The sequence below is a fragment of the Chironomus tepperi genome, unplaced genomic scaffold (genome assembly GCF_022539635.2).
Source record: "Chironomus tepperi strain 1889 unplaced genomic scaffold, CSIRO-AGI_Ctep_v1 contig_123, whole genome shotgun sequence".
Lineage (NCBI taxonomy): Eukaryota > Metazoa > Arthropoda > Insecta > Diptera > Chironomidae > Chironomus > Chironomus tepperi.
Window position 1 is genome coordinate 261,927 of NW_027226245.1, and position 27,721 is coordinate 289,647.

The 27,721-nt window shown below is 34.4% G+C and overlaps 3 protein-coding genes across 4 annotated transcripts; 1 reads left to right on the forward strand and 2 right to left on the reverse strand.

The window, feature by feature from the left end:
• Positions 1-15,782: 15,782 nt before the first annotated feature.
• LOC139087499 (uncharacterized) lies at positions 15,783-16,477 on the reverse strand. The gene is made up of 2 exons (XM_070636327.1): positions 16,364-16,477; positions 15,783-16,307 (listed from the first exon to the last, which is right to left on the reverse strand). The coding sequence occupies exons 1-2, from the start codon at positions 16,419-16,421 to the stop codon at positions 15,850-15,852; spliced, it is 516 nt and encodes a 171-aa protein (XP_070492428.1). The 5' UTR covers positions 16,422-16,477; the 3' UTR covers positions 15,783-15,849.
• Positions 16,478-16,709: 232 nt separating this feature from the next.
• Positions 16,710-17,390, reverse strand: LOC139087502 (uncharacterized). Its single transcript, XM_070636331.1, has 2 exons — positions 17,246-17,390; positions 16,710-17,189 (listed from the first exon to the last, which is right to left on the reverse strand). Exons 1-2 carry the CDS (start codon positions 17,301-17,303, stop codon positions 16,741-16,743), a joined length of 507 nt encoding a protein of 168 aa, XP_070492432.1. The 5' UTR covers positions 17,304-17,390; the 3' UTR covers positions 16,710-16,740.
• A 4,734-nt stretch (positions 17,391-22,124) lies between these two features.
• LOC139087489 (N-acetylgalactosaminyltransferase 6-like) lies at positions 22,125-27,675 on the forward strand. Of its 2 annotated transcripts, XM_070636317.1 has the most exons (9): positions 22,125-22,711; positions 22,805-22,913; positions 23,926-24,576; positions 25,750-26,107; positions 26,160-26,267; positions 26,349-26,397; positions 26,726-26,951; positions 27,041-27,107; positions 27,185-27,675. In XM_070636317.1, the coding sequence occupies exons 2-9, from the start codon at positions 22,857-22,859 to the stop codon at positions 27,595-27,597; spliced, it is 1,929 nt and encodes a 642-aa protein (XP_070492418.1). In that variant the 5' UTR covers positions 22,125-22,711; positions 22,805-22,856; the 3' UTR covers positions 27,598-27,675. The 2 variants fall into 2 exon arrangements, with proteins under 2 accessions (XP_070492418.1, XP_070492417.1); XM_070636316.1 differs by having other exon boundaries at positions 22,125-22,913.
• The last annotated feature ends 46 nt before the right edge of the window (positions 27,676-27,721 follow it).

The window sequence follows — 27,721 nt, forward strand, 5'->3', positions numbered from 1 at the left end:
ATTTAATATCCATTGTGATATTTTTATCGCTGTGATTACAGCTGCAGCAGCGGATTTCATTCAATTTCAGTCTTCCTCTTTTTTTTTTCGAGGAGTACGAAAATTTACATGAGATAATGATATCATCCTGTAGAATATTTTAATTCATTTTCGACTTCTTCCGCAATTCAATCTCTTTTTTTTGCCACACAATTTCAGCATGGATGCCTTTGTCGTGGTTTTACTGATTAAATTTATAGTTGAAAGATGATTTAAAAATTTTATATATTTTAATGAGGATGTATTACAATGGTTATTGAGGATGAAAATTGAAATGATACATTTTATTGAATGGTTGTCGAAATAGTTTTGTGGATGAGATTCGTTATGTTTTGTGTTCCTTATTATTTCTAGAAACATAGACTATATTCAGTAAGAATGACTTCTGGTTTAACTCTCAAAACTATGTGCATTATCCGGTTCGTCCAATTGATTTCTAAGCTCGTAACAGAGCTCGAGTCAAGCCGACTTGAGTTCACTTTTCCAAAAATAATTCGAGTCGATTTTGAGCTCTCGATCATAGTAAAGGGTTTGCCAGGCTAACGCACCCTGCATTAACCAGATTTTTGTTTGACTCCGTCCCACTATGTGGCTCAGACGGTCTTCATCGTGATCAGATTAAGCTGGTGCATAGTGGAGTTAGACTAGGTTTGACTAAAATCATTTATATTGCGTCTACCTTTTGGAAATCTTCATTATCAGTAGCTGCAAATCATAGCTAGTTGTCCACGGAGGCTTGCAGCCGCGATGATGTTAGTATAAAACTTTTCGATATTCTAGAAGCATGGCGTAAAACGTTTAGGTTTGTTCAATCAATATTCCATTCTTAAGGTAGTTGCCATTCCTCATTTTATGCTCAAAGTTTCAATTTTGAATTAATCCCATACTTTATATAGCTGAAACACTTATCCATACTTCTGACAAATTGGAAAGCGGAAGTTAGCGTTAGTGCCAGTTTCAGCCAGCATCTTAGGGGGTTATGGATCACAATTGATTTGTATGATCAGAGAAGTTAGTAAGTAGTTTCTGAAAGCCTTCAGAGCAGAATAATATTTCAAATTAGCATACTGCCAAACACTTCAAACATCCACGAGAGCATATGACCGGACGTCGTTAGACGTGAGTTCGATTCCCGTTAGGAACAACATGTCAAAAAATTGCCTTTATTTTCTACTATACAGTCAAGACTCAAATTATTAAGTACCAAAATTAAATTTCAACAGTTCAACATCTCATTATACTGTTCAGTAATCACCATTTCCGTAATGAATATAATTCTCATGTTTTAACTTTTAATAAAACCTTTTCCTACATTATGTCAAGCACTTTTATCGTTTTCCTCAATCGTTCATGCATCATAAAATTATTCAATACTGCAGGACGAACAGAACAAAAAATTTCTGCAGTCTGACTTGATATAAAAGGAAATTCTCTCAATTGTCCCAAAAATTATTTGAAATTGAAATGTTTTACATTAAAAATCCTTTATTGTCATTTCTCGTCCGTATAAAGTCAAAAAAAAAAAAGTTTTAAATTTTGTGACTCTTTATGGATATTTTATGCAATCATTTTCAATATCGTTTCACCATAATTTCCATCTCATCCACATTGCACTTAATCGCTTTTTTCCTCATGAAATTTAATTTTCAATTCTCAAAATCACATCATAAATGTCACATAAATTTTCACGTTTCTTGCAAATGCTGTGGGTGAAATGAGAAGAAATGAGGTTTAATGGGATTTGGATGGTTAAGGCGCAAAGTTATTGAAACTCTAGAGACAGACTAAAGTGATCATAGAATTAAAGACAGATCCAGGTTTCAACGAACTCTAAATAAGGCAATGGGCTCTTGTGCGCTTTCGCCAAGGAAGTAATTAAGTAAGTATTGAGACTAGAGTTGGTTGTAGACCATACCATTCCTATCCTAATTATGAGGCTGTCATCCTTCAAGCAGGGTTTGTATAGGCTTTCAATCTATCCTTCCGAAAACATATTCCGGTGCACGGCTCGATCGCCGACGGTGAATTTAGTAGTAATAAGGGATTCCCGTGGATTACCGTCGAGGGAACCATGGATCACACTTGATCTGTACGGCCAGTAAAGTATGTAATTAACAGGGATTACCATAAGGAGGAATTCAGTTGACATTGGGTCAGCTTTGGAGTCAGACTTTGACTAAACCCAGCCGAATCACGGCTTCCACAGGTAAATCTTTACACGTTGAGGATGTCAACAAGATATCAACTTGAGGAAGGTGAACTGGTAAGTGGTAAAACCCTGTTTTTGCCAACCTTGCTTTACCCAGTTTTATTCTATACAATTTCTAATACAAAATATTATGGAATCTTACTTACTTACTAATCTGGTTGAACACATCAATTGTGATCCATGGCCTCCGTTAGATGCCGCCTGAAACTGGCCCTATCGCTGACTTCCGCTTGCTAATTTTTAATATCTTATGCAACTAAGGAATCTTAGAATCTTAGAATTAACTCATAACCAAACCTCAATCACCACCCTCTTTTGCCTATCTTCCACCCAAAACGATCAAAATATGCTTCCACCATGCTTCTTTTATAACCTCAAAAAAATATATATTGGAGATGAATAAACAGTATTTTTTGCCATAATCCATCTGCTACTTTTTGCCAATGCCGTTATTCTTCTCAAGCATTATTTCATTCAATTTATTTTCAATCAACGAAATCGAAGCGATTCTTTTTTATATAAATTTCATCCCTTTTTCTCCCCATTCTTTCATTCACCACCAACTACCTTTCTCCACCATTGAATTGAGGTTATAAATCTGTAATATAAATTGCAATCATTTTTGATATATCCATATCAAGAGTTGCATCGCAAACAACTTTTTTCCCCATTAAAAAATTGAAGATAATTTTTCGCTATAAAATGAAGTTTATTCTTCTAAATTTAATTGTTGATAATCGAGAATGTGCATAGTTTGGCACGTTTCTCATCATCTGTCGTAATCCACCTAGAATCACGTCAAGCTTGTCGTCTGCTTATTACTCGAATGGTTTTATTCAGCTGGGAGATGATATTATTGTTGGTTTTGGCTGTGCAGCAGTGGTGCTTAATGGGATTTATTTGAAAATGTTAGAAAAATGGGTGATTAGATTTAATATGGATGTCTGGCTGATGATCTTAGTGAGTAGGAGTTGTTGATTTTTTAGGATTTGTTGATTTTTTAGGAGCTTTTGATAATCTTTTGAAATGAAGCAATCAATTTAGTTTAAACTGTTTCGAAATTGAAATTCGAAACTTAATTTCGAAAATCAAACTTGAAACTCAATTTCGAAATAGAAATTCGAAAATGAATTTCGAAAGTGAAATTTGAAACTTAATTTTGAAAATTAAATTCAAACTTAATTTTGAAACTGAAATTCGAAAATTAATTCCGAAAATCAAACTTGAAATTCAATTTCGAAAGTGTAATTCGAAACTTAATATCGAAAGTGAAATTCGAAACTTAGTTTCAAAAGTGAAATTTGAAGCTTATTTTCGAAACTAAAATTCGAAGATTATTTCGAATTCGAAATTGAAATTCGAAACTTATTTTTAATAGTTCGAAAGTAAATTTAAAGCTTAATTTTAAAAGTGAAGTTCAGAATTCAATTTCGAAAATGAACTTTTGAGTTCAAAGTTCAATTTCGAAAATTAAGTTTCGAAGATTAAATTTAGAATTCAATTTCGAAAGCTTAACTCAAAATTAAATTTTGAAAACGAAATTCGAAACTTAATTTCGAAAATGATGTTGCAAGCTCAATTTTGAAAATGAAAATGCAAAATAAAGATTCAAAACTCTCATAAATCCAAAATTTAAATATCCCCGACACCGAATAGTTTTTAAAACAATTTTATTAATAGCCCAACATAATCCCCACAACACGGTATCATAGAATGCGCTTAAATCATCCACAAACACCAACGACTTATGTTTTACATTTTTATGTCATTTCAGGAGAAGCACAAAAAAAAAAGTTTTTCGCTTTTATGACCAGAAATATTTCACTTTTATTTCATTTCACGTCGCTCTTTAGATGGCCATAAAAATATGTTATGTATTAAATGTAACATATAATTGCTTTGGTTTCATTCCGATTTACTAGTTGTTCTTTCTCCATTTTATTTGGTATCCTCATGGCCTGATATACAATATTTTTATGTTGTTTATAAATCGTTTTATAGTGAATGAAAAGAGAGTATGAGAAGTCATACTTGATTCATTCGAACTCATATGTTTCATGCAATATCTCGTGCAATAAACATTTATTATTTTAATTCGTTTTTATTCAATTTTTATTTAAGCCATTACCATTGCAATATGAGAGCGTGAATATTCCCTACATCATTGATATTGATATATATTGTCATGTTCCATAAAAACCTCATCTTATCGTCGTCCTCGGTTAAAAAAAGGATTTATGAATTTTCTTCTCATTTTACAGCTTTTTATTCGATTTAATTTATTAAATGAAAAGGGTTTATAAGAGTGATTCAGAATCTGATATGAATTGAAATAGCTTGTTGTCCTGAAACTTGAGCAAGTGCGATTAAAGCCTTGAACTTAATTTTCGAAATTGATTTTTGAATTTACTTTCGAAATCGAATTTATTTTCATTTTCGAAAGAACTTTGAACTTTAATTTCGAAATCTAATTTTGAACTTAATTTTCGAAATCAAATTTCGAACTTCACTTTCGAAATCGATCTTGGAACTTGAGTTTCGAAATTGGACTTAAAATGTTGGATATTGAACATTGAACTTCATTTTCAAAATCGATTTTCGACTTCATTTTCGAAATCGAGTTTCGAACTCCATTTTTCAAACTAACCTTAAATTTGTATTTCGAAATTCACTTTCAAAATTGAACTTTGAACTCGGAATCTCCATAATGTGTCAATTTGAGTCATTTAACAAGACTTTAATACAATCTATAATGATGCAAAGCTGCATCAACTGCTCTCATATCCCGATCAACCCCAAAAAAACATTTTTTAAAATTCATCAAAAAAATGCCCCACTTAGGAAGACTTTAAAGCCCAAATTTTCATTAATATTAAATTGCTCATTGGCACGATTAAATGTATCAGTGCATTAAATTGATATATTTGCACAATATAATGAAATTTATTTATTATGTTTATTTTTCATTGTAGCCAGAGAAATGAGATAAAATATTTAAAAAATTATATATGCATTACTATTAAACCGCAAAACAAAAGCAACTGTGGCATAAAGTCACACTATCTATTTATTTTAATATTTTTGACTTTCTAGTCATTATTAATATCAAAACTTGTTTTATTAGGATTTGAATTATGATTATTGGTGTTTATGGAGTTGTGGGTTGAACAAGAATATTTGAAAAATTTAGGGAATCCTGTCGGAAGCTGGGAATCCTGTTAATGTCAAGAGCATTGTTCGTAAATCCTTGTCATATCGACAACACTCAATGAAATAGTTGAGAGATCCTGTTTCTGGTGGGAATCGAACCCACCAAGTCGCAAATGAAAGACACAGATTCCCGTTCTTTTGTGTAACCACTCGGCCTCTGGGGCCTTAACTCCCACATTGGTAGATTGGCTTATAAATGACTCGATACTCCAGATTTCAACAGGATAGACTCAGACATCACAGTAAATGATTATTATTGGCTGCCAATGAATTTCAAGAATGAAAATTTTGCTATTTAATGAAATTTAAGGATTTAACCCGAGCAATACAAAACCCCATGTGGCATTCATGTGGCTGCCAAATTGAAGCGGTTTCGATTTGTTGTCAGTAAAGAGCATTAGAAACTCCGTAGGGGAGTTCGAAGAGCTCAGACCTCCAGGTGGCATCAATATGGCTGCCGATGTTAGACAGGTATTAATAAAAGAGCTTTAATGGACCCTTCTTCATTTGTGTCACTCTAGTACACTCATGAAGCATGAATCTTAAAAGTTCATGATGTATGCTTCATTTAACTCAAATAAACAGCTCAAAAATCACTTCATTTAACTCAAAATCATCGAAAAGTCAATCAATTGTCCTGTTAAACTCCATAAATCCTCAATGTTCACATTACAAGCTTGACCAACTACTTTAAAAATAAATTAAGGATAATAATTAAGGAAATGCAGGCAATTTACATTCATACATTAATAAAAATTCATATTTTTTAAAACAAAAAGTATTTTTACACTCGTCTGACTTCATATTCATATTAATTTGCGTATGACTACATGAAATAAAAACTTTTTTTTTTTTAATTTTATTGTAAAATGAATAATTGCGTATATGGGACAATAAAATGAATATTTTTAATTGCTGATATACTTTTGTTAAGCTTCCAGCTCATCCCACAGATCATCCACTTCACGAGACAATGTTGGTTCTTCACATCGAAATTTATGAAATGCCATTAATTTTTGGGTTTTTATGGTAAAAATTTTCATTCTCTTCGTGATTTTTAATTAAACTTCCACTGATAATTGCTAAGCACAGACTCTGATATCATAATGAGTCAATTTAATTGCGAAAAATTATTATCGATTTTAATAGTAAAACTTTTCATTTTTTTGCATATAATTATCAGGGGTTTTGGTGGTGGATTAATGTGATTTAATTGGATAAACTTTACATGGTTTTTTTGTGAAAAATTTTGTTGGATAAATTGTAATTAATTGAGTTAAAATCAAAGTTAATGGTGTTTTTGAGGGTTTGATTTAGGTGTAAATGGAGCATAATCAATCTGAATGGGTTGTTATAGATTGAATTTCGATTTATTTTTTGATGAATTGCTCAGATTTTAAACGATTTTGAATATTTATTGAAGATTTTATGCAACTCCATATAATGATAATGCCCACGTTCATCTAGGCGTCGTCAGGCATTCAGGTGTCTAACCGTTATTAAGGTAACGTAGCAGTGACCTAGCAAACGCGGTAAAATGTTCGAGATTTAGGAAATGGATCAATTTTGATCTATATCCTTAGGAATTCTAAGGAGAATGAATCCGTGAACCGCTTTTTTTGATGGGAAAACGAATTGAAATCAGCCGTTACGACACCTTCACAGCCACATATGCTCTTGTGATCACGTTGTGCTGTTCGGGAATGAGACAAAGAAAAACTAATTTTTAGGAAGTTTTAAAATTAGTTCAGTTCACAAGTTTCGCTTAACGATCCCTAATAATACATGTTCGTTAATCTGTTCAACATCCGACAGTAATTCTGAATCATGCTGGCCGTGCTTTTGTGAAACGTTCTATTGTAGTGGTAACTCACATCCGAAATGACACACGGCATGCGATTCAAGACATTTCAAAAAAATCGGCAGCACATTAGTGTGCTACAGTACACAATTTGGTCAACAATGGATTAAGCGCTTTGTCCTATTTGGAGATGAGCTTCGTCATGGTTTCTTCAAGATGTCTGACATTTGATGTTAGATAAGTTACTTTTTATTGATCATAGTTAGTCAACTGTAGTCAATTGAGTCATTGCAGGAATCCTGTGCATGAATCAATCCAAAAATAAAGCAAAAATTCCCTCACAAACCTTAAAAATTACAATAATTCAAGACATCCATCGAGTAAAAAAATAATATTGAATCATCAACAAATTATTCATACCCATAATAATTTGCATACCGATTCCAATAAATTTCCCATTAATCAAATTTCATTACGACATCTCAATCCCTGCAAATTTTTCCCCAATAAAAATATTTCACCCATAAATTCCTCATTCATATTATATTTTTTGCGGCTGAATTCGATAATAATTTCTGCATTAAATCATGCATTCAGCATGCAGAGTCATGAGAAAAAAAAACATGTAAAGTTAATATACACGAGTAGCTATGAGATTGCAAGACGAACTCATGCATTTTTATTTTTTGCACATTCTTTACATACATTTGATGTCACATAGTGTCATGTGCAGCAGCTTAAAAATTACATCTTATGATACACGATAAATAATATATGCATAGTCAGCAACAGCTACATCAGCAGCGAGAATAGAATTGTTATAACATTAACATTAAAATAATTTGAATTTTTTTCGTCGTCGTCGTTCCTCCTTACTTCTTCCTTTTTTTTCGATTATATCGATGAAATATCAAGGATGAATAATCACGTGTCAAACTAAACATTACAACTGCGACATTGGATATAAGAACGTTATGGATAGAGCAGTGGTGGGTAACCTTTGTGCTGCGACACCAAAAATGTCTCAAAATGTCATAAACCACATGCCGTGTACGATTTCTGACCAGACTTACCACCAAAATGTACCACAAAAAATTCAAGGTTGCCCACCACTGGAATTGAATGAAATTGAAGATGGAATGGCAATTCAATTTTTAGAAAATAATTTTACATTAGGAATATGTCAATGTACGAGCATGTAATGTGAATAAAGCGTGAAATACTTTTTCACAAATGGTTTGAAGGCTGTGGCAGTTTAAAGAAGAAAAATTGCTACAAGTTGGAAGGTTTTTAGAGATTTTCTCTTTTTGAGAATTCATAGATCTTTTTTGTTGAAAATTACAGCTCATTTGTTAAAAGGTTTGACGACAAAATTGGTGATTGACGGGTTTTGTATGTTTAAGGGGAAAATAATTCAGAACGATAGATTTAAAATGAGACAAATTGAACTGAGCATCCTAATGAATTTGGTGCCTTTTGTGAAATTTCATCGTATGTGTCAGTGTTGTCCAAACTGTGTGCCGCCAATTCTACTATTTTTGGAAAATGCCATGAATTGTAAATCGTGTTCATATTCTATCGTGACTTACTATCAAGGCTTGTCGTGACCAAAAAAAGACAACACTGATCTACATTGTTCTTTAGTGTTCTCATCTAAAAAATCATAGACGCACTTGCCAACCAACAATAAGTGTCCTAGATCAGTGTGACTCAGTCCTGGATTCGATTTAAATCCGGGCCCGTGCACAAATCATACCAGCCCTGATGCCAGATCGATTAACTGATTTGTGCTATTTGGGTATGTGCCGAGTATAAAATTTCAGGAGCCAAAGTAGACCGGATCATAACAAGGTCTCCCAGTACGACATAAAGCATATTATCTATCAACCAACACATAAAAATGACTTGTGGAGAGTTTAAGCCTTTTTTCGTAAAGTAACAATGTAGATAGTCAACCTAAATAGCACAAATAGATCAATCGATCAAAAATCAAGCCCTCAGACCAACTGTGACTCTGAATTTGTATGCCAAATTTGATGTAAATTTGAACATAAAATGCTAGAGTCACGCCGAGTTTGGGATCGATCAACCGATCAGTGCTGTTCAAACAAAGACGCAAACCTTCCTTAAATCACTAAAATCTGGCTAAAATTCTGCAAACAGCACTTTAAATTTCCACAAAATCTACAAAAATCCATCCAATTACCACAGCAATCACACCCCAAAAATCACAACAGACATTAAAAAATTAAATTTCAAATTCTATAAAAATACCTCACATCTCTACGAATTGTAAGAACTTTAACAATAAATTATAGGAATCCATCGTTTTGAATTAAAATAAATTGAAAATGAAAAATAGAAAAAAAAAGCGGAAGCTGAAAAAAAAATCCAAAAGAGCAACTTTTCAATGTTGTTTGTGCATTACACGGTTGGCATAAATGGCAGAAGAAAACACATTGTAATAAATGGAATGATGACATTTTTTTTTGCATTTTCTTACAACTTTCCATCTCTTCTTCGCCCAATTCACCGGTGCCATAATCCGATTTTCACTATTTATACCATGACAGCAGCAGTAGCAAAGTTTTTTGTCGTCACAAACAACTAGAAAAGAATGGAAGTGGAGAAAAAAAAAGTATATCTGCATACTTTTTACAACATCAGAGCATAAAGAATTTTTTCTCATAAATTATGGCTTAATGGAAGTCAGAAAAAAAATTGTAAAACCAGAACAGTAAAACTTTGTTTCTCGCTTCTTTTTTTTGTGTGTGCTTTTCTATCACTAACATCGCCATATTGCTTACTATTCTTTGGATTTTATATTTCAGATGTGAATATTTTAGTTCTTGAACTGAACTTTGGTTTTTTGCGGAGACTTGATTCAAACTTGATTCTCATATTGATATGTAATTGGTTGAAGTTCTTATCCTGAGCAACATAATGAAGCTGCCAAAGAGCTGCTGAGTGGTCATGGGGATTTGGGGTTAAACAAAAGGAAGATGTCCATGAAGGTTACTGTCGATGGCTGATTTCGCACTTGGAATTGGAAATTGGCAAGCGGTAGCGAGCGATAGAGCCAGCTTCAGGAACCGACTGAGGGAGGCCTTGGATCACACTTGATCTGTACGGCTAGCAGTATGGAGTAAGTAAGTAAGTAAACAAAAAAATACTTCATTTTGCTCTGGCTATGCCCCTGACGTGGCGTTTACTGCCACGTGACAACTGATTACGTCCATTTTTAAGGAGAAAACCGAAAATTGTAGCATTATTTTTGTTGAATATTCAGATTAATTCCTGAAAGGCATACGGTGTGAAAAAATTAGAACTTAGCATATTCATGCCAATATAACCCTACAATAAGGCTGGATTTTCCCAAAATCGACTCGAAGTCAGATTCAAACTTGTCTAGATACACTTTTGTCCAACTGCTCAATGGCATGTGTCTTTCTGAGATTAGAATCCCGGGATTGACTACATAATCACACACAATTCACATGATGTAATGCAATTAAATCTCGGGATTGAGTATATTTTAATTATAGCCAGGAGCAGTCATACCCAATTGACAATTTCGATATAATCCCGATCGGCACAAGTTTTTCATGGCCACGTTACAATCAAGTGACAATTATAATGGCAGTTAACATAACAATTGTCACTTGGACGTCATTAATGATGACCCCCATGCATAATTTGTGACAATTGAGAATGCCTTTCAAGCATTAAGATCCAGCATAAAATTCAGATGATTTTTCCACCCAAAATACACCAAACTCTTCTCATTTCACATCCAAAACACCATACCATCCTCATTCATTCATAAATTAGTCACAAGAAGAAGTAAAATGAAAGTCATAAAAGTCATATGTATGCTCAAGCTAACTGCGAGAACTAAAATTTATGTAGATATGTCAAAAAGTTCAAAGAATGTCATTTGATGTCATAAAATCGTACGAGAAGTGCACATTTGGCTTGCAATGGAATTTTGCCATTTTTGTGCGGTAATAGTTTGGAGTTTGAATGGAAGTGACAAGAATAATAAAAAAAATCCTTATTTATTGCATAATTATTCATCGTTATAATGCATAATGTCTCATCAAATGTTTACTTCAATGATCATTGGATGAGAAATGAGCTGAAATGCTTGATGTTGATGTGACATCAATATTGGTGAAAATGTAGCAATCACAAATCATCAAATAGCTGGCAATTTTTCTCTTTTTATATTCAAGCAGCATTTGGCGAGCAACGAAATTTCATGAATACTAATTTATCGGGCGTAGCCAATAACGATGAACGATGATATAACTTGAAACGTTTGACAATTTTCTCTCGTTTTTGTGCTTTTCTTTATTCCTACTCCTCCCTTTTTGACTATTTTTTTTTTTGTCCTTTTTGTGAAAAATTCCTTATTTTTTGTGAATACTTGTATTTTAAGGAAATGAATTTCTGGTGGAGATATGGCCAATTAGTCATTTCTGTAAGCCATCATTGTTTGGAAAGCGTGAGGCGTGAGAAGAACTGGATTCAACCGAGAATCTGGCTTTAAATTGGAAAGAGGCTACTCCATTGAAACAGTTGATGTCCAATGAGCATTTTGACGCTTATGTCATTCGGAAATTGCTTTGACAATCCTTAAACAGGATACGAGCGACACAAATTCAAAAGACGCCATTACAGAGCTTTTGAGACTCTATCACTATATGTAACATCAAATGGAAGTTGCTTAAACTTGGGATTCATGTGGATGCCACTCGAAAGTCACTTAAATATTGGAGTCATATGGATGCCATTTGTTGATAGTAAAAGAGCATTGGAGGATCCTTAAAAAGCTCTAAAATAGCAAACAGCCAAATGGCTTACTGCTTTCCTTTCAAAAATGGGTTGAAAATACAGTAGATAGCCATTTGGTGTAAATCGTACTAAATTGTGACTTGAATGCCACATGATGGATATGCGTGTCGCTCTGAAGGCACTCGTTCCAATGAAGAAAGAGGTTCAAGTGTTTCAAATATTGAACAAGAAACAACAATCGACTCTTTAGATTAGAAATATCTGCAATCCCCTGCCTGATTGGCACAAGTTTTACATGGCGACCAGATGGTCGCACCATAGCATCTAAGTGGCAAATTTGGTGGCAGAAAAAATGCAAATTGCCACTTTGACTCCATATGATTGCCACTTGGACGGCATATGGGACCTATTTGGCAGCCATGAATAATTCATGCCCTTCCGGCTATTTTTCCACCAAATGCTCATTATCCTCCCCATCAACATCATTTCATACTCATTTCTACTTTCAGAAGTCAATCACATAAATCGCAAAGAGATCTGTACATAGAGATATGTCTAACAAACATTGAGATTCAGTGACAGCAATACGAATGGATTCTTTTTTTTTTTCAATAAATTTTCAATTCCTTGTTTGTCTTTGCACATCTAAAATGAGGGCTCAAGATGAATAAAAAAGAAAAATTTTAAGCACGCCATGACAATTTGACACAAGAAGTAAAACTTTCCATTGTCTTAAATGCATCCCAAATGAGCCAAATGAGCTGAAATTTATATTTTTCCTTAAATTGCTTTATTGCCAAAAAGGAATCGGAATAGCTCAACAATTTTTAATGTCATCCATTGGGGGAGAGACGAATGGAAAGACATAAAGTAAGACGATATTGAGGAAGGAATCGAATGAGACGTGCACAAAAAATAAAATTATTCGTCCCTTGAGGAGATTTCCATCTGACTATTTTTGTAAATCAAATGAGGCAAATGGGGTCATTTATTGAAAAAAGCAGTCCCTTCGATTGAAATGAATCCTCCTTTTTTCATGCCAGCATTGCTTGCTTTTAAACATAAACTTTCCATCCAGAGTGTGGCTCAATATCTAAAATTTGATAGTAAAATTGTCAAAAAATTCGAAAAATAAAAATAACGGTCAAAAATAATTTGAATTTTAACGACAATTTTTTTTTTTTGAAAAAATTTAACGGTCGTTTTTGAGTCAGCCACACTCTGTTTCCATCCTTTTCGGTTCTTAAAATACGACATTGTTCAATTTTGTTCCATAATACCCTCATACGTCCATTGTGCCTTTACTATTCTTGTTATTGTTGTTCATATCCCTAAAGTTGATGAAAAACAAATCTAGAGGAAAAGGAAGACAAGGAAAGAAAAGATTCGTAAAAGACTTTCTTGAGACACATTTTAAAAACAAATTTATGTCATTATGGAAATTGTCGTAAGATAAATTTATGAATAGATAAGGACAAAAAAGCTGAACAGAGACGATTGAAGCCAACAGAATGTTGAGAAATTTGGTAAATGGAATTGGTTTGAAGGAGTTTCAAATGTGATTACTGATGGAAGTTTGTTGATCATGGATAGTAAGGTTTAAATGGAAGAGTTATGGACGATTTTGAATGAGATAAATTTAGGAAAAGCAGTCAAATATAAATTCCAAGAGAGTAAGTCGGTGATCTAAAAATCTTGAAAAGAGGCTGTCTATAGAGACAGTATTGCACTTGGCATTGAGAATTAGAGTCAGCTACAGGCCGCATCACTGTTGATCTGTATGACCAGCGCATTAAGTAAGTATAAAATCTAAACAGAACAAGGCAGCGGAAAAACAACAGTGGCTTAGTGGTTAGATTGTCGGCCAACCAACCCTAACAACCCAGGTTCGATTTCTGGGAAAATTTAGTCGGATTCTTGTGTTTTTTCGCTGTTTCTAGTCACAACTCGGTTTATTCGCGACACACAAATTGTGTGACTAGGTTCATTGGATTGATACACCTTGACCAAGCATCTAGTCAAGAGCCTTGCAACTGTTGAGCCCGAGCTTCAAAATGCGCCGAACTCAGGAACGAGCCATATTTCTCGCTTTAGAAATGGGTCAAAATCACCCGATCCTGACCCGGTCCTGGTCAGGACTACTTAACTTCTTCGTCAATGTATAGACTAGGATCTTCAATCTCGGCATTGAAATGGACTGAATCCTGGAAGCTCAAAGTCAACTCGATTGTGACAAAAGTGACAATCTGAATTGTTCCTGACATCGCTCCTTGATGTCACTATCTACATGGATCTCATAAATTCCTCATCATTACATCCAACAATAACCCAATGTAAAATATGTTAACTGCCCCTCGAACATATGCAATATATTTACTCGCGTCTGATAATCAGGCACAATTACTGAAATTCTTAGAAATGAAATGACTTTATTGACAATTAACAGTAATTATCATCCTTTCATCCCCAAACTAAATAGCCTTTCTGCATTAAAAATAAATCCATCACCCCACAACCTCCCATTTGTTCTTGTAAAACAGATAATGACTCAATCCAACCAACATCCATTAACTCTCAATAATTTCATTGACAATATAATCAGCTTTTACATAAAATTGACATCCATTCTCATGATTTTCATTTTCCAAATGACCATCAATAACCTTATGTTCGCTTATCTTTATATCCTTCTTTGTTCTCATGTCCACAATTTATTCTTTTCTTTATTTCCAGTTCAAACAATTCATCTGAGAATATTAGAAACTTTTATTCAGAATATTTTAACTCCCACATGCACAAGATAGTTGGTGTTCAGGAATAGAAAAAATAGACAAATGGAATAGAGATTTGTAGAAAATTATCGACGATAACTGTATAATTTATGGATATGCCCTCGACTGGACAAGAATTCTAAAAGCATTTATTATTCTAGTGACTTTATGTGATATTTTAGTTTTGTGCTTCTTTCAGGATAGAGAAAAGAAAAAAGCTCTTCCACCCACTTTTGTTTCCTTTATTGCAATTGTTGTGTCAGTCAAATGGATGTTTGAGGAGGTTTAAAGGTGACAGGGATTTAGCAGAAATTGAGAGACTTCCAGACACTGGTGAATTGAGGTTGATAAGATTGGAAAATGCTTTATTTATAGACTTTTTTGCTCAATTTTCAATTAATAATAAAGATCCAGAGCTTTCAGGGCTAATAACATTTCATCGAGTGAGCTTTTTCCAATAGCAGCGAAAAACCGACAATGGTCAAGTAGTTACGACCCAGGGTCGATCCCAGGAAAAGTCTAATTGGATTCTGATGCTTTTTTGCTGTTCTAGTCACACCAACTCGGTTTGTGTGATTCGCGACACACAAATTGTGGCTATGTACGTTGTTTTGATATACCCTGGGTCAGGTAGCGTGCAGAGTTCTTTAAATCCAATGGTTTCTCCAAACCACAGCACTCAAACCTAGGCCAACAGTGTTCATATTGGGATTCGAACCACTTCTTTGACCTCATTACTGTATATAACATTCAAAGGGATGCTGTGAGCCACGTTTTCAGCACATATGATTTGAAGAAGAATACATGAAAGTTTTCCTGTGGTGAGTTTCGAACCCACGATCGCTGAGTCGATTTGCAATGATTTTATCCCAAAGAACGAAGCTATTCCGACTCTCAGATAACTTTTTATAAATACAGCATAAGCAATTACTCGTAAGAAATACTCTATAAGACATAAATATTTCAAAATTCCAAATTTTATTTCCATTCAAAATTTGATAACAAAATCTCATTCCTATCTCTTACTTGCTTGGAACAGTGCATATGATTAATTCATATTTACTTGTAAGAGCTTGCTTCTGATTTCCATCTTCGTAATACATTCCAACATTTGGTATCATTTTACCATAAAATGTCCTTCCATCGACTTTAATGCGTCCAACATAATGAACTTCACGTCCTGGAGTATAGCCAGGTGAAATTGCATCTTCGACATATTCTCCGTTAGCTGATGGAATCCATTTATAGTCATAGTTTGGATTTTTGACTAAATATTCTAATCCGCCTGTAATACGATGAATGGATCCACCAGAGACGTGATACATTCCTTTTGGATCAGACATTTGAATGCGACCGGTAACACGCAAGTCGTCATACGATCCACGACCAATAAATGCTGGGATGCCTGTATTGTAATTTCCAACAAACACCCCATAAACCATTGGCTCTCCAGTTCCATGGTAGCTACGCCATTCGTGCACTAAAGGAATTTTTGATTAATTTTACTTGCAATTTTAAACATTTTGTGTAACTTACCGCAACTTTTTGCACAGGCACTAGCAACAAAAAAGTAAAATATGTATAAAGTTTTCATACTTTTCTCAATGCGAAAGGTTATCGGAATCAAAATTACCCCCTTATGCTTCAAAGTCGAAGACAAACTGATGATGAAATATTTTAAATTTCAAAATTTATATTAAAAATAAATACTGTGATTACTTATAATACATAGACCAAGATTATCAGTAAATAGCTCAATTTTTAAGTAAATTTTAAGATTATTTTATGTGATCGAAGGATTGTTTTTCAAATATAATGGAAATTCCATTTATGTCACATCAAACTAAAGGTCGTCAACAATTCTTATAAACAAATTCTCAAATAATCAGTGAAATAGTTTTATTTATTCTTTTTCAAGCTGTACAAGTAAGAATTTCATATTTTTTAGTGGCAACTTCCCTCTTATTTCCATCTTCATAATGCATACCAGCAGTTGGTATCACTTTACCATAATAAGTTCTTCCATCGATTTTAGTGCGTCCAACAAAAGAAACGCCACGTCCAGGTGTATATCCAGGTGAAACTGCATCCTCGACATATTGTCCATCAGTTGATGCAATCCATTTGTATTCATGGTTTGGATTTTTTACTAAATATTCAACACCATTTACAATGTGATGTACGGACCAAGCAGAAACGTGATACAGTCCTGCTGGATCAGATGTTTGAATGCGACCAGTGATTATCATATCGTCATATAATGCACGACCAACGAAAGCAGGAATTCCAGTATTGAAATTTCCAACAAATACACCATAAACTAATGGTTCATTCGTTCCGTGGTAGCTACGCCATTCATGTTCTAGAGGATTTTAAATTATTCTTACTTGAAATTTTTAAACCTTTCATGTAACTTACCGCAACTTTTTGCATATATGCTAGCAACAATGAAGTAAAAGATGTATAAAGTTCTCATACTTTATTTACAGTCAAAGGTTATCAGAATTAAAATTAAAAATTATTCAAAATAAGAAATTTTTATATTTTAGTGTCTAGTGCTATAAAGTTGAAGACGAACTGATGACAATCTTTTAATTTTCAAAATTTATATTAAAAATAAGTATTTTTATACGAAACTTTACTATGTTATCAAGTAAAACACTTTTATAGTCAAACATTTATTTTGTCAATAATTATTTCAAGATGTCCGCAAGACTTTTTTAAAATAATTAATTAATTAATTAAAGTGTTTTATTTGATACCAAAGGAAAGTTATAGAACTTTATATATTTTCCGAATATATTATTTAAAATAAGTAGTGTGATTGTTTTTGTGATGAAGTTATGTGATCGAGGAATCATTTTTCTAATACATTGGACTTACGTCATATCAAACTTAAAGTCGTCATCATTTTATGTCAGGAATGGGCAATCTTTTAATTTTTGTGGCACACCTTGTTGGTAAGCCTCTGCAGAAATCATCCGTATGCGCATCTAAATGCATCTATGCAAATACTCTATGAGCTATAAGATCAGTGGTGGGCAATCTTTCATTTTCGTGACACACCTTGGTAATAAGTCTCCAACTAAACCGCACACTGCATACGGCTTATGGTAGTTCCAATAAATTTTATCGACACACAGGTTGCCCACCACTGCTATAAGTAATAATTTGATTAACTCTAATATTACCTCAACGACAAGAAACTTTCTCTTATATGGCAGTTATTGATTGCACTTCCTAATTGGTCGAGAAATTCTCGACAGAAAGAGTCTACTTTAAGGATTCTCTCCGCGCTCCAATGAACTCACTTGCGTCTCAGCCTTGACCAAACTTGATTAACATTCATTTGAAGATTGTGCCCTTAATATCCCGAACTGGCAGAAAGTTTCGAAGGATAAAGCTGTCTATAGACATTCCATACGCAGGCCAATGTGTTCCCATGCGCCCAAGCTTAATCAACTTCCCAGCCTTATCACAAAATCACAGCAAATCAACTTTTATAATTCAAGTAAATAAAATTATTTACAGACAAAGGTTCTCAGAAACGATTAAGCGGGTATAATTAATCACAAGGCATTTCATGACAATGCAGACCATCCAGCGATATCTAATTCTTAAAGAATTACAAAACGTTTATCATCGTCTATGTGACAATTTGTTATTTTCATCCTTTTTTATCCCCAAACTATCTCTTTAATGCTTTTTTTTGCTCATTTTCATCCTCATCCTTCCTTTCGTCGTCTTGCATGTGCGAATGAATGCAAAAATTGCTTTAGTTTGCAAAATAAATAAAGTTTTGTGCATCAAAAGGTGGCGTAAATAAAATTTTTTTATTCCTGCATCCACTTTACAGTCCTTATTCGACAGAAGTTAAACGTGATTTTAAGTAAAGTAATCCATTTTTTTGTCACGCTTTCCACCGAGCGACGTCAAATTTTTTTTATATTCCATCGTGTCATGTTTCTTTTGTCATCGTGTTACACACAAAAACAAGGGAAAAAGGAAACTGGCGTAAAAAAAAAAGTTTTCGGTTTAGTGCTGACAGATTTTCACACTATTTGAGCATCTCTCTTTCACCTTCTTCTTGATGGGAATAGTAAATGGAGGGAAATTTACTTGGAATGACATCAAAAGAGGATGAAACATAATTTGATGTAACACGTTTTACCGTAAAAAATAGGAGCTTTTTTTTTTGGCAAGAAGGAAGGTATTGGAGGTTTGGAACGCATTTTTTTGAAGACGTCTAATAAGGATTGGAATATCTCCCGATCAGTACATATTGAAACATTGACAACATGAGAATGTGCTGCCGTCTGACACTATACGTAGAACCAAGTGACAGCCACTAAGCGAATACAACCAAATTTGCTGAGAACATTTCAATATGTGCGGATCGGGTCTACTTCAAAGCTACTTGAACACTGCCGTGTGATTCATTCTCGCATAGTAATTACCGACTTGACCGACTTCTCAATAAAGACCGACTTGACCTTTACTTGATGCCGAACTAGATTTAAATGCAGCAACATGTCAGAGTTTGGTCAGAGTCACGCCAGCCGGGTTTCAAATTTTTGATAGATTAACTAAATTGTGCTATTCGGGACTAGAGTGTAGTCAAAACCTTTAGTTGTGTCTCTGGATGTGTGGTGAGTCACTAAATGGGAGTTCGGACTCCTATAGTCCTAAAAGGTGCCTGCATTCTGGAGTCGCCTTCCAAAAAAAAAAGTCGTTTCCAATGGAGTGTCATAACGCAAGAAGTCATGAAGAGAAGCTGTCGATTGAGACAACATTGTAGTTGGTTTACAAACGGAAGCCAGTGATAGAGCAAGCTTTAGGAAATGTCCAAAGAAGGTCGTGAATTGCAATTGATCAGCACTGTACGACTAGCGAACCAGAGAAATTACTAGCAATTATTGAAGCTTTTGAAAGAGAACGCGATAGAAATATTTATAAATATAAAAAATCCAGCTTTAAATCCAGCTTCAAAGAAACAATCTGCATCCTTTTCCACCCTCAAATCCAGCTATACACAGCTTTTTTCAAGCTTTTTTATTTCATCATCCACACAAAAAAAAAACTTACGAACCAAAAAAAAAAGAAGAGAAATAAAAATTGTCATTTATTACTACGAACGTGGTCATTTGAGTTCCCAAACAGTCAGCCAACATCGGGGAGGATCAAATCACATTCGTTTTACATTACAAATTTCTCATTTTACTCTCTATGCACAGGTTACAAAAATTTCCTGTTATTAATGGCTTTCGGTGTACTCTCCACTTATTGTAATGAAACTACTGTCTCTGTTATGCTCACATATAGTCATGCATTATGGTCTGTCACATAGTGTAGTGAGTGATATTACGGAATTTTTTTTGATATTTTCTGCTGCTGCCGCTTTCATTCATTTTTAAGTTAACCGAACTAAAATATATTGTGTAAAATGATAAATCTACAAGTTACAAGGACAACAACGCAACTGATAAAACATGAAAATAAGAGAATTGTGAATGAAAGCAAGCAAAATAAAAAAGATGACAACAAATAACATGTACAGACATATACAGTAACATGGAACAACATCATTTTCTTTTTCTGTGTGAAATATTCACACATTTAAATATATACTTTATTTTGATGTAAGTATTCTCATTAATAGCAGTAGTGATAACACTGATAAACGTAATATTAAGTTGAATGGGATTTTTGGAAGAAGTGAATAAGGCGCATTTTGAGAGAAATTATTACGTGGACTTTGGAAATTGCGAATTTTTAATTTTTTCTTTAATTATGATTATTAATGTTACTACTTAATGACTACTATCTAGGATGGATGTAACCGTCTATCCCAGGATTACCTCTGAGTAAATTTCAGCTATTCACATCTGAAGGATCCAGAACTACGCGTTTTGTGTCCACTAGGGCTAATGACTAGCGAGGGTTTGCCAAACCACCGTAATAAGGTCTTGACCTACGGTTTATAGTGGGACTCGAACCATTCTTTAGACGACATTACTAACTGTAGCCTAGAAAAAGAAGCTGTTACTAATTGCGAGAAGACTTCCCCTTGGGTTCGAACCCGGGTCGTTAGAATGGTAGTCTTACGCTCTAACTACTACACCACTGCTGCTTTTTCGCTGCCTAATTGTGAGCAGCATTTTCAGTGAATATGATTCGAAAACGAACATGTGCCGATCCGGCCGATGCCCAGTTTCGAACCCAAGATCGCAGGGTGTTTGCAATGATTTTACCTAAAAGAACTACCTAGACTAAGTAAAATTATTGAGTTAACTCAATGCTATAGATTAATAAGTCCATAATATTATTAGCAAATCAAGTGATACTAAAGTTTATAAATTCAGACTTTGATCGAGCTTAATATGCAGCTATTAAACACATCTAATGAATTATTGATTGGATGATCAGGATGATCAGTTGTTCAGGTTAGTAAATTACCTTGAAATTTCATGACAATACTTCAATGGCAATACAGATCAATTAAGATTTATGGCTTCTCTCATATGACGCCTTTAGCAGGCTCCATCGCTGGCTTTTGTCTGCCAAATTCCAATACCAAATGAATTTTATACCCTAGCATGCAAAGAGCGTGCTCTCAAAGTAAGGTGAGAGCTTCGCTCACGAGCAAGCTTATCTAGTCTCTCAAAAGCATCCTCTTTGTCTGTTAGGTATAATAATGAATATTTCTACCTGTTTCTCAGCTGTTTACTTACAACATCTACCTAATGAAATTAATTTAATCAGTGACCTATGATTAACCTCATCTTCCCATGTCAGTCATATGACAGTTTAGAACAGTGGTGGGCAACCTTTTATTTTGTGCGGCACATTTTGATGGCAAGCCTCGACCAAAATCGCAAATGATACGCCTGAAAAAATTGACGGCACAGTTGTGTACCGCAGCACAAGTTTTTGATAGCCTAGATTGTCCATCACTGGCTTAGAAAGTATATAAAGCATAAATCATATTTATCAGCTTTCATATAAAAATAAATAAGTTTAATTATACCACACACATCACAAAACAAAAATAACTGCCCGAAATCATAATAACAAAATTCTCATTCAATTACAGCCAGTACACGCAACACATTGACAAAATGCACGAGAAAAACAAAAATTCCATCATATCCGTTAAAACAACATGCTAAAAAGCCGGCAAATATAACTTAATCACTCCAATGTGCGACTGTAAAATAAGTAGTAAGTCTATAAACAAATGTCACACAGCGACATTTTTTTTTCAGTTCTACACGACTCTCCAAATGAATACGACTAGCTTTTTGGCTTTTCTTCTAAATTATTTTTTTTTGTCTTCGTAGACAACTTTTTTTTGATTGTTTTATTAAATAATTTACGGTATCGGAACTGTGCTAATAAAAAAAAGACTTTTGCGTACATTGTGTGGCTCCTATTGTGCCACGTTGAGGGAAAGTCACATAAAAGAAATTTCAAATAGCTGTGCTGTAATTTTTTTGGTTGTTAATGAAATAAAAAGAAAAATTCCGGTTCTTAGAATCGAAATTCACACAATCTTAAGCAGCATCATCATCTTCAAGTTCAATACTTACCAAGAATTCCATACATTTATTAACTTGCTGCTCAGATGTGCGAGTCCCAAAAAAAAAGAGCAAGAGAGAAGCAGCAGCATTGACCGAGAATAACAACAGAGATTATTAACTTCTTACTTCTTCCTCATTTTTTCGGCTGTGGTTTTTATTGTTGATTGGAAATAACACGAATAAAGAGACATAAAAAAGAGGAATTGGAAAGAGTGAGCGGAGCGTGAGAGGGCAGTCAATGCCACAAATGTATTAAAGTTTTCGTGGATGATAAATATAAACAGAGAGTCAAAGAAACCTGTGTGTCAGTGCAGTTTCAAATTCGCTTATGATCGTGTGACCAATTCATTGTGTTAATCTACGACTCTTATTTTATTTTTTTTTATTTTTTATTTAGCATTTTAATGGTCAGATATTACGGGGAGACAGTATATAGAAAGAAATAAATCATGAAAATGTCAATGAACCGTTTCATAATTAAATCGAGATCACTTTTTAAAATACAGGTGAGTTAGACATGATCTGGAAAGCACATGGTGATGAAATGGATTAAAATCTGGACATAAACAGCTTAGCTTAAGTCCAGAAGGCTAAAGCCGAATTTTATCGAATTCAGACTCGCGTCCAAGTCATGCTTGCCTAATGCCAAGCCCAGGTTGACTTAATCCATATTGATTCTGGCTGAAAACTGGATTTCATCGCATCTAGCCCTGTTCTCAAGTCACGCTGACATATAGTCGGCTCCAGGTTAACTTGACTCTGTCTTAAAACTGGATATCATCGAATCTAGGGCTAGGTTTCAAGTCACATTGGTCTAAAGCCGGCTTCAGGTTAACTTGACTTTAACTTAATGCTGGATATCATTGTCGGCCTCAAACCAGCTCCAGGATAACTTGTCACAGCCCTAAATCTGGATTTCATCGAATCTGGCCTCAATCTCGAGTCAAGTTTGCTTAAAACCGGCTTCAAGTTGACTTGACTCAGTTCTAAAGATGGATATCATCGAATTTGGCCTCGTTTTCGAGTCAAGTTGACCTACAGCTGGCTCCAAGTTGACTTTACTCAGTCCTAAAGCTAGATTTCATCGAATCTGGCGCTCAATCTTGAGTCAAGTTGACTAAAGCCGGCTTCCAGTTGACTTGACTCAGTCCTAAAGCTAGATTTCATCAAATATGTCCTCAATCTCTAGTCAAGTTGGCTAAATACGGCTTCAAGTTGACTGGACTCTGTCTTAAAACTGGATTTTATCGAATATGCCCTCGCTTTTAAGTCACGTTTTCCTAGAGTTGGTTCCAAGTTAACTTGACTCTGACCTAAGACATGATTTCATCGAATCACGCATTCCACTCGAGTCAAGCTGGTCTAAAGCCGGCCTCAGCTTAGTTTAACCTAGTTTTAAAGCTGAATTTCACTTCAAACTGACCTGAAAACCACCCATTTCATCATCATGTGTCTTCCGGGTTATATGTGACATATGTGAACTATATGAATGAAATATACAATTTCATAATTCAATAGATCGTACGTAGTAAAAAGAGCTTTGGATATTTTTTAAAATTCATCGGAACACTTGTGCTAATATGTCTCATTGTGATGATATCAGTATATAAATTTATTCAACGTAACAATCATCCTTTAGCCATCACACAAAATTACATTTATCTTGAGCCACTCTCGTCATTTTTTCGTAAAGTTCACAATATAGATGGTGAGAAAATTGATTGGCATGATTACGAGTATCTGGAGAGAGAGAAAGAGAGATTTGGATTGCCGGGTGAAAATGGTCAACCTGTATATGTTGAACCGGGTGAAGAGGAATTGAATAAGCAATTATTTGATGTAAATGGATATTATGGTCTTATATCCGATAAAATTGCTCTCAATCGTAGTGTGGCTGACTATAGACATCAACAATGTAAAAAATTAAAATATCTTAAAGAGCTACCATCCGTATCGATTGTTATACCTTTTTATAATGATCATTTATCGACATTATTGCGTACTGTCTATAGTGTCATTAATCGATCACCTAAAGAGTTACTTAAAGAAGTTATTCTAGTCAACGATCATTCAACAAAAGACTTTCTTTATGGTGAATTGGAAGATTACATTAATAAGCATTTAAAGCATATTGTGAAGCTTTATGTTCTCCCGCGACGATCTGGCTTGGTGAGTACTCAATTAGTGTTAATTATATAGAAGTAGAGAGTGTTGTGCTTAGGCTGAAATCGATTTTCTGGATGATTTTGTGAAATTTGGTAGTGTTAAGAGAATCAAGTAAATTTTATGGAAAAGTCAAATAGAACTAGAGTAAGCTCCAATTCTCAGTGTTTTGTGAGAAGCTGTAGTTAGTGTTAGTGATTGGATCTGGCAACAACCGATGGTTCTGTTGATTTGACAGAAGAAGTGTAATGCCGAATAACGGATTCCGTTTGGGACTCGAACCCGCGTCTTACGAATTTGCCATTACTTGAATCAAATCCCAGCAAGTTCGTCTTATACATAGTTTGATTAAAAGGAGCTAAAATTTGAAGAATCAGACGAGATGTAGACTGATTCTTAAAAGTATTCCTTAGAGCAACGACATTCGCATATTCAGGAGCAATAACGTGCGTTTTTAATAAAACTGCGGATGTAAAGGACATCAGAGGGTTACTCAGAGTAATTGTGTGTCTCATGTTAGTGTGTTGCGATTTGGTCTAAAGTGTGTTGCGATTTGGTCTAAAGTGTGTAGCTGTACCATCACTACACACTCTTTGATTAGCTCGGCGACAGATCAAACATTCAAAATTCTTGGATTCCTACCTGAAATTTTAGTGAAAATCGAAGACTAGCTATCAAGTCTGAGAAACACTGTTCTGTATCTGAGCTCGAAATTGTCTCGGATTTTGTATGTAAAAGTCGATTCAAGTCGACTCGACTCTTTATAAAATTCGTGTCCACTTCGAGCCCTGATCTGTATAAATCCTTGAAGTTTGCGTCATTTCAAGCCTAGGTTACTCCAAAAGGCTTTCCATTTGACTCTATTACTTGCCTTATCACAAAGTTTGTTCAAATTATTTTGTCATTGGAGTTCCAGAGAGCCCTTTTCTACATGCAATCATTTCTTAGGGCTGTTAAGTAACCTTGTGTTTCTGTCACAGCATTTCCACTATCTCTTGTAAATACTATCACTCGAAAATCAAACAAGTTCTTCCCAATACTTGAAGAAACAAAGTGTAATACTACGTCAAGATATCGCGCCCTTCAGTTATCACAACACTCTTCCTATCTCCTGTATAGATAAGAATTAAATACTTTTCAAGCTGCACAAAATTAAAAATAATAAATTTTTATAAATAGATCTGGGCACGTTTAGCAGGAGCTCGAGCTGCAACTGGCGATGTACTTCTCTTCCTCGATTCACACACCGAAGCATCGACAAACTTTCTACCTCCATTATTAGAGCCAATTGCAGAAGATTATCGAACATGTGTATGTCCATTTGTAGATGTAATTGATTTTAAGACATATGCTTACAAGCCACAAGGTGATGGAAGTCGTGGAATATTTGATTGGAATGGCTTGCATTATCATCATATGCCATTAAGACCAGGTGATCAGGAACATCCATGGTCATTGTACGAGAATCCTGTTATGGTCGGTGGATTGTTCGCAATATCAGCTAAATTTTTCTGGGAATTGGGTGGATATGATCCAGGTGAGGATATAGAATTTTAATTAAATGCTGACTAATATGCTTTGTATCACAGGCCTTGACATTTGGGGTGGCGAACAGTACGAACTCAGTTTTAAAATATGGCTATGTGGTGGAAGAATGTACGACGCACCATGTAGTCGAATTGGACATGTGTTTAGAGGTATATACAATGAATTTTGTTTTATTGCCCCATTTAATTCACGTTTTAAAAATAATTCTTTTATTTCCATTTACTGATAAGGTGGTATGCCATTTCCAAATGACAGAAAGGGAATTGATTTTATCACAATGTTGGTATCAAAAAAAAAGTTTTTCAATTAATTTACAGCACAAAAAAAATTTAAATTTTTTGGTGCATTTTTGACTTGCCAGCTATTTGGCTGTCTTGGAGCTTAATAATTTGACTGGCTTGCCACTATTTGGCTTGCTAGCTATTTGGCTGGCTTGCTAGCTATTTGGCTGGCTTGCTAGCTATTTGGCTGGCTTGATAGCTTGGCTGGCTTGCTAGCTATTTGACTGGCTTGCTGGCTTATTAAATTACTGATGGCTTGGACAAAAATGCGCTGTAGTCACTCAATAATGTCGAGTAATTTTAAAACTTTATTTAAATTAACATAGAAATTACAAGAGAGTTGCTGAGGTCTGGATGGACGAATACAAGGAATATTTATACAAAAGAGACCCAGACCGCTATGCTCGTGTCAGTGCTGGTGACTTAAGTTATCAATTTTACGTAAAGGAACGTCAACAATGTAAACCATTTAAATACTTTTTGGATGTCGTTGCACCCGACATGAAGGAACGTTATCCACTTGAAGAACCACCAGAATATGCCTCGGGTGCTGTAAGTTTTTCTATCCAATTTTCACATACAATGTTAATGAGAAAAGTTTGTCAATTATTATAATGCAACAACTATAACCATTTTTACAGATTCAATCGATGGCTGATAAAAAGTTTTGCATTGACAAAATGAATCGTCCAAAAGAGCAGCCTTTGGGTATTTTAATAAAATTAATTGCTATACCTAAAAATCCCTTTTTAAACATTTTAATTATTTTTTCTAACAAAACCTAGGAATATACTTTTGTGGCAACAACAAAAAGCGACCACAGAACAATCAACATTTCATTCTCAGATATTATCGTGACATTTCTGATGCCGAAATGGATTCATGCTTTGATTCGTACGGTGAGGGTGAAAAAAGGGAATTAAAATCGTTTAGTTGTCATCATGGACAGGGAAATCAATACTTTAGATACGATTTAAAAACAAAACAAATTTATCATGGACCGTACCGTAATAAACATTGTGTAGAGGTGAATATAGGCACACAATCTGTCTATGTCACGACATGTAATGATAAAAAAATTGAACAAAAATGGGAATGGGGTTTTGTGAATGAGACAAATATCAACAATTGGATATCATATGGATCACCAATTATGGATGCTGAGGAGAAAAAGGACCTTTCAAAGTATTTCCATTAAGTGCTTAGTATTTTTTTAATAAGAAATATATTTTTTTGTGTAATAAAAAAAAGCCATAAAACCGGTTCGTAATTGAAATTGAAATTCTTTTTTATGCATGTATTTTTGGATGTTCTGTTTATTC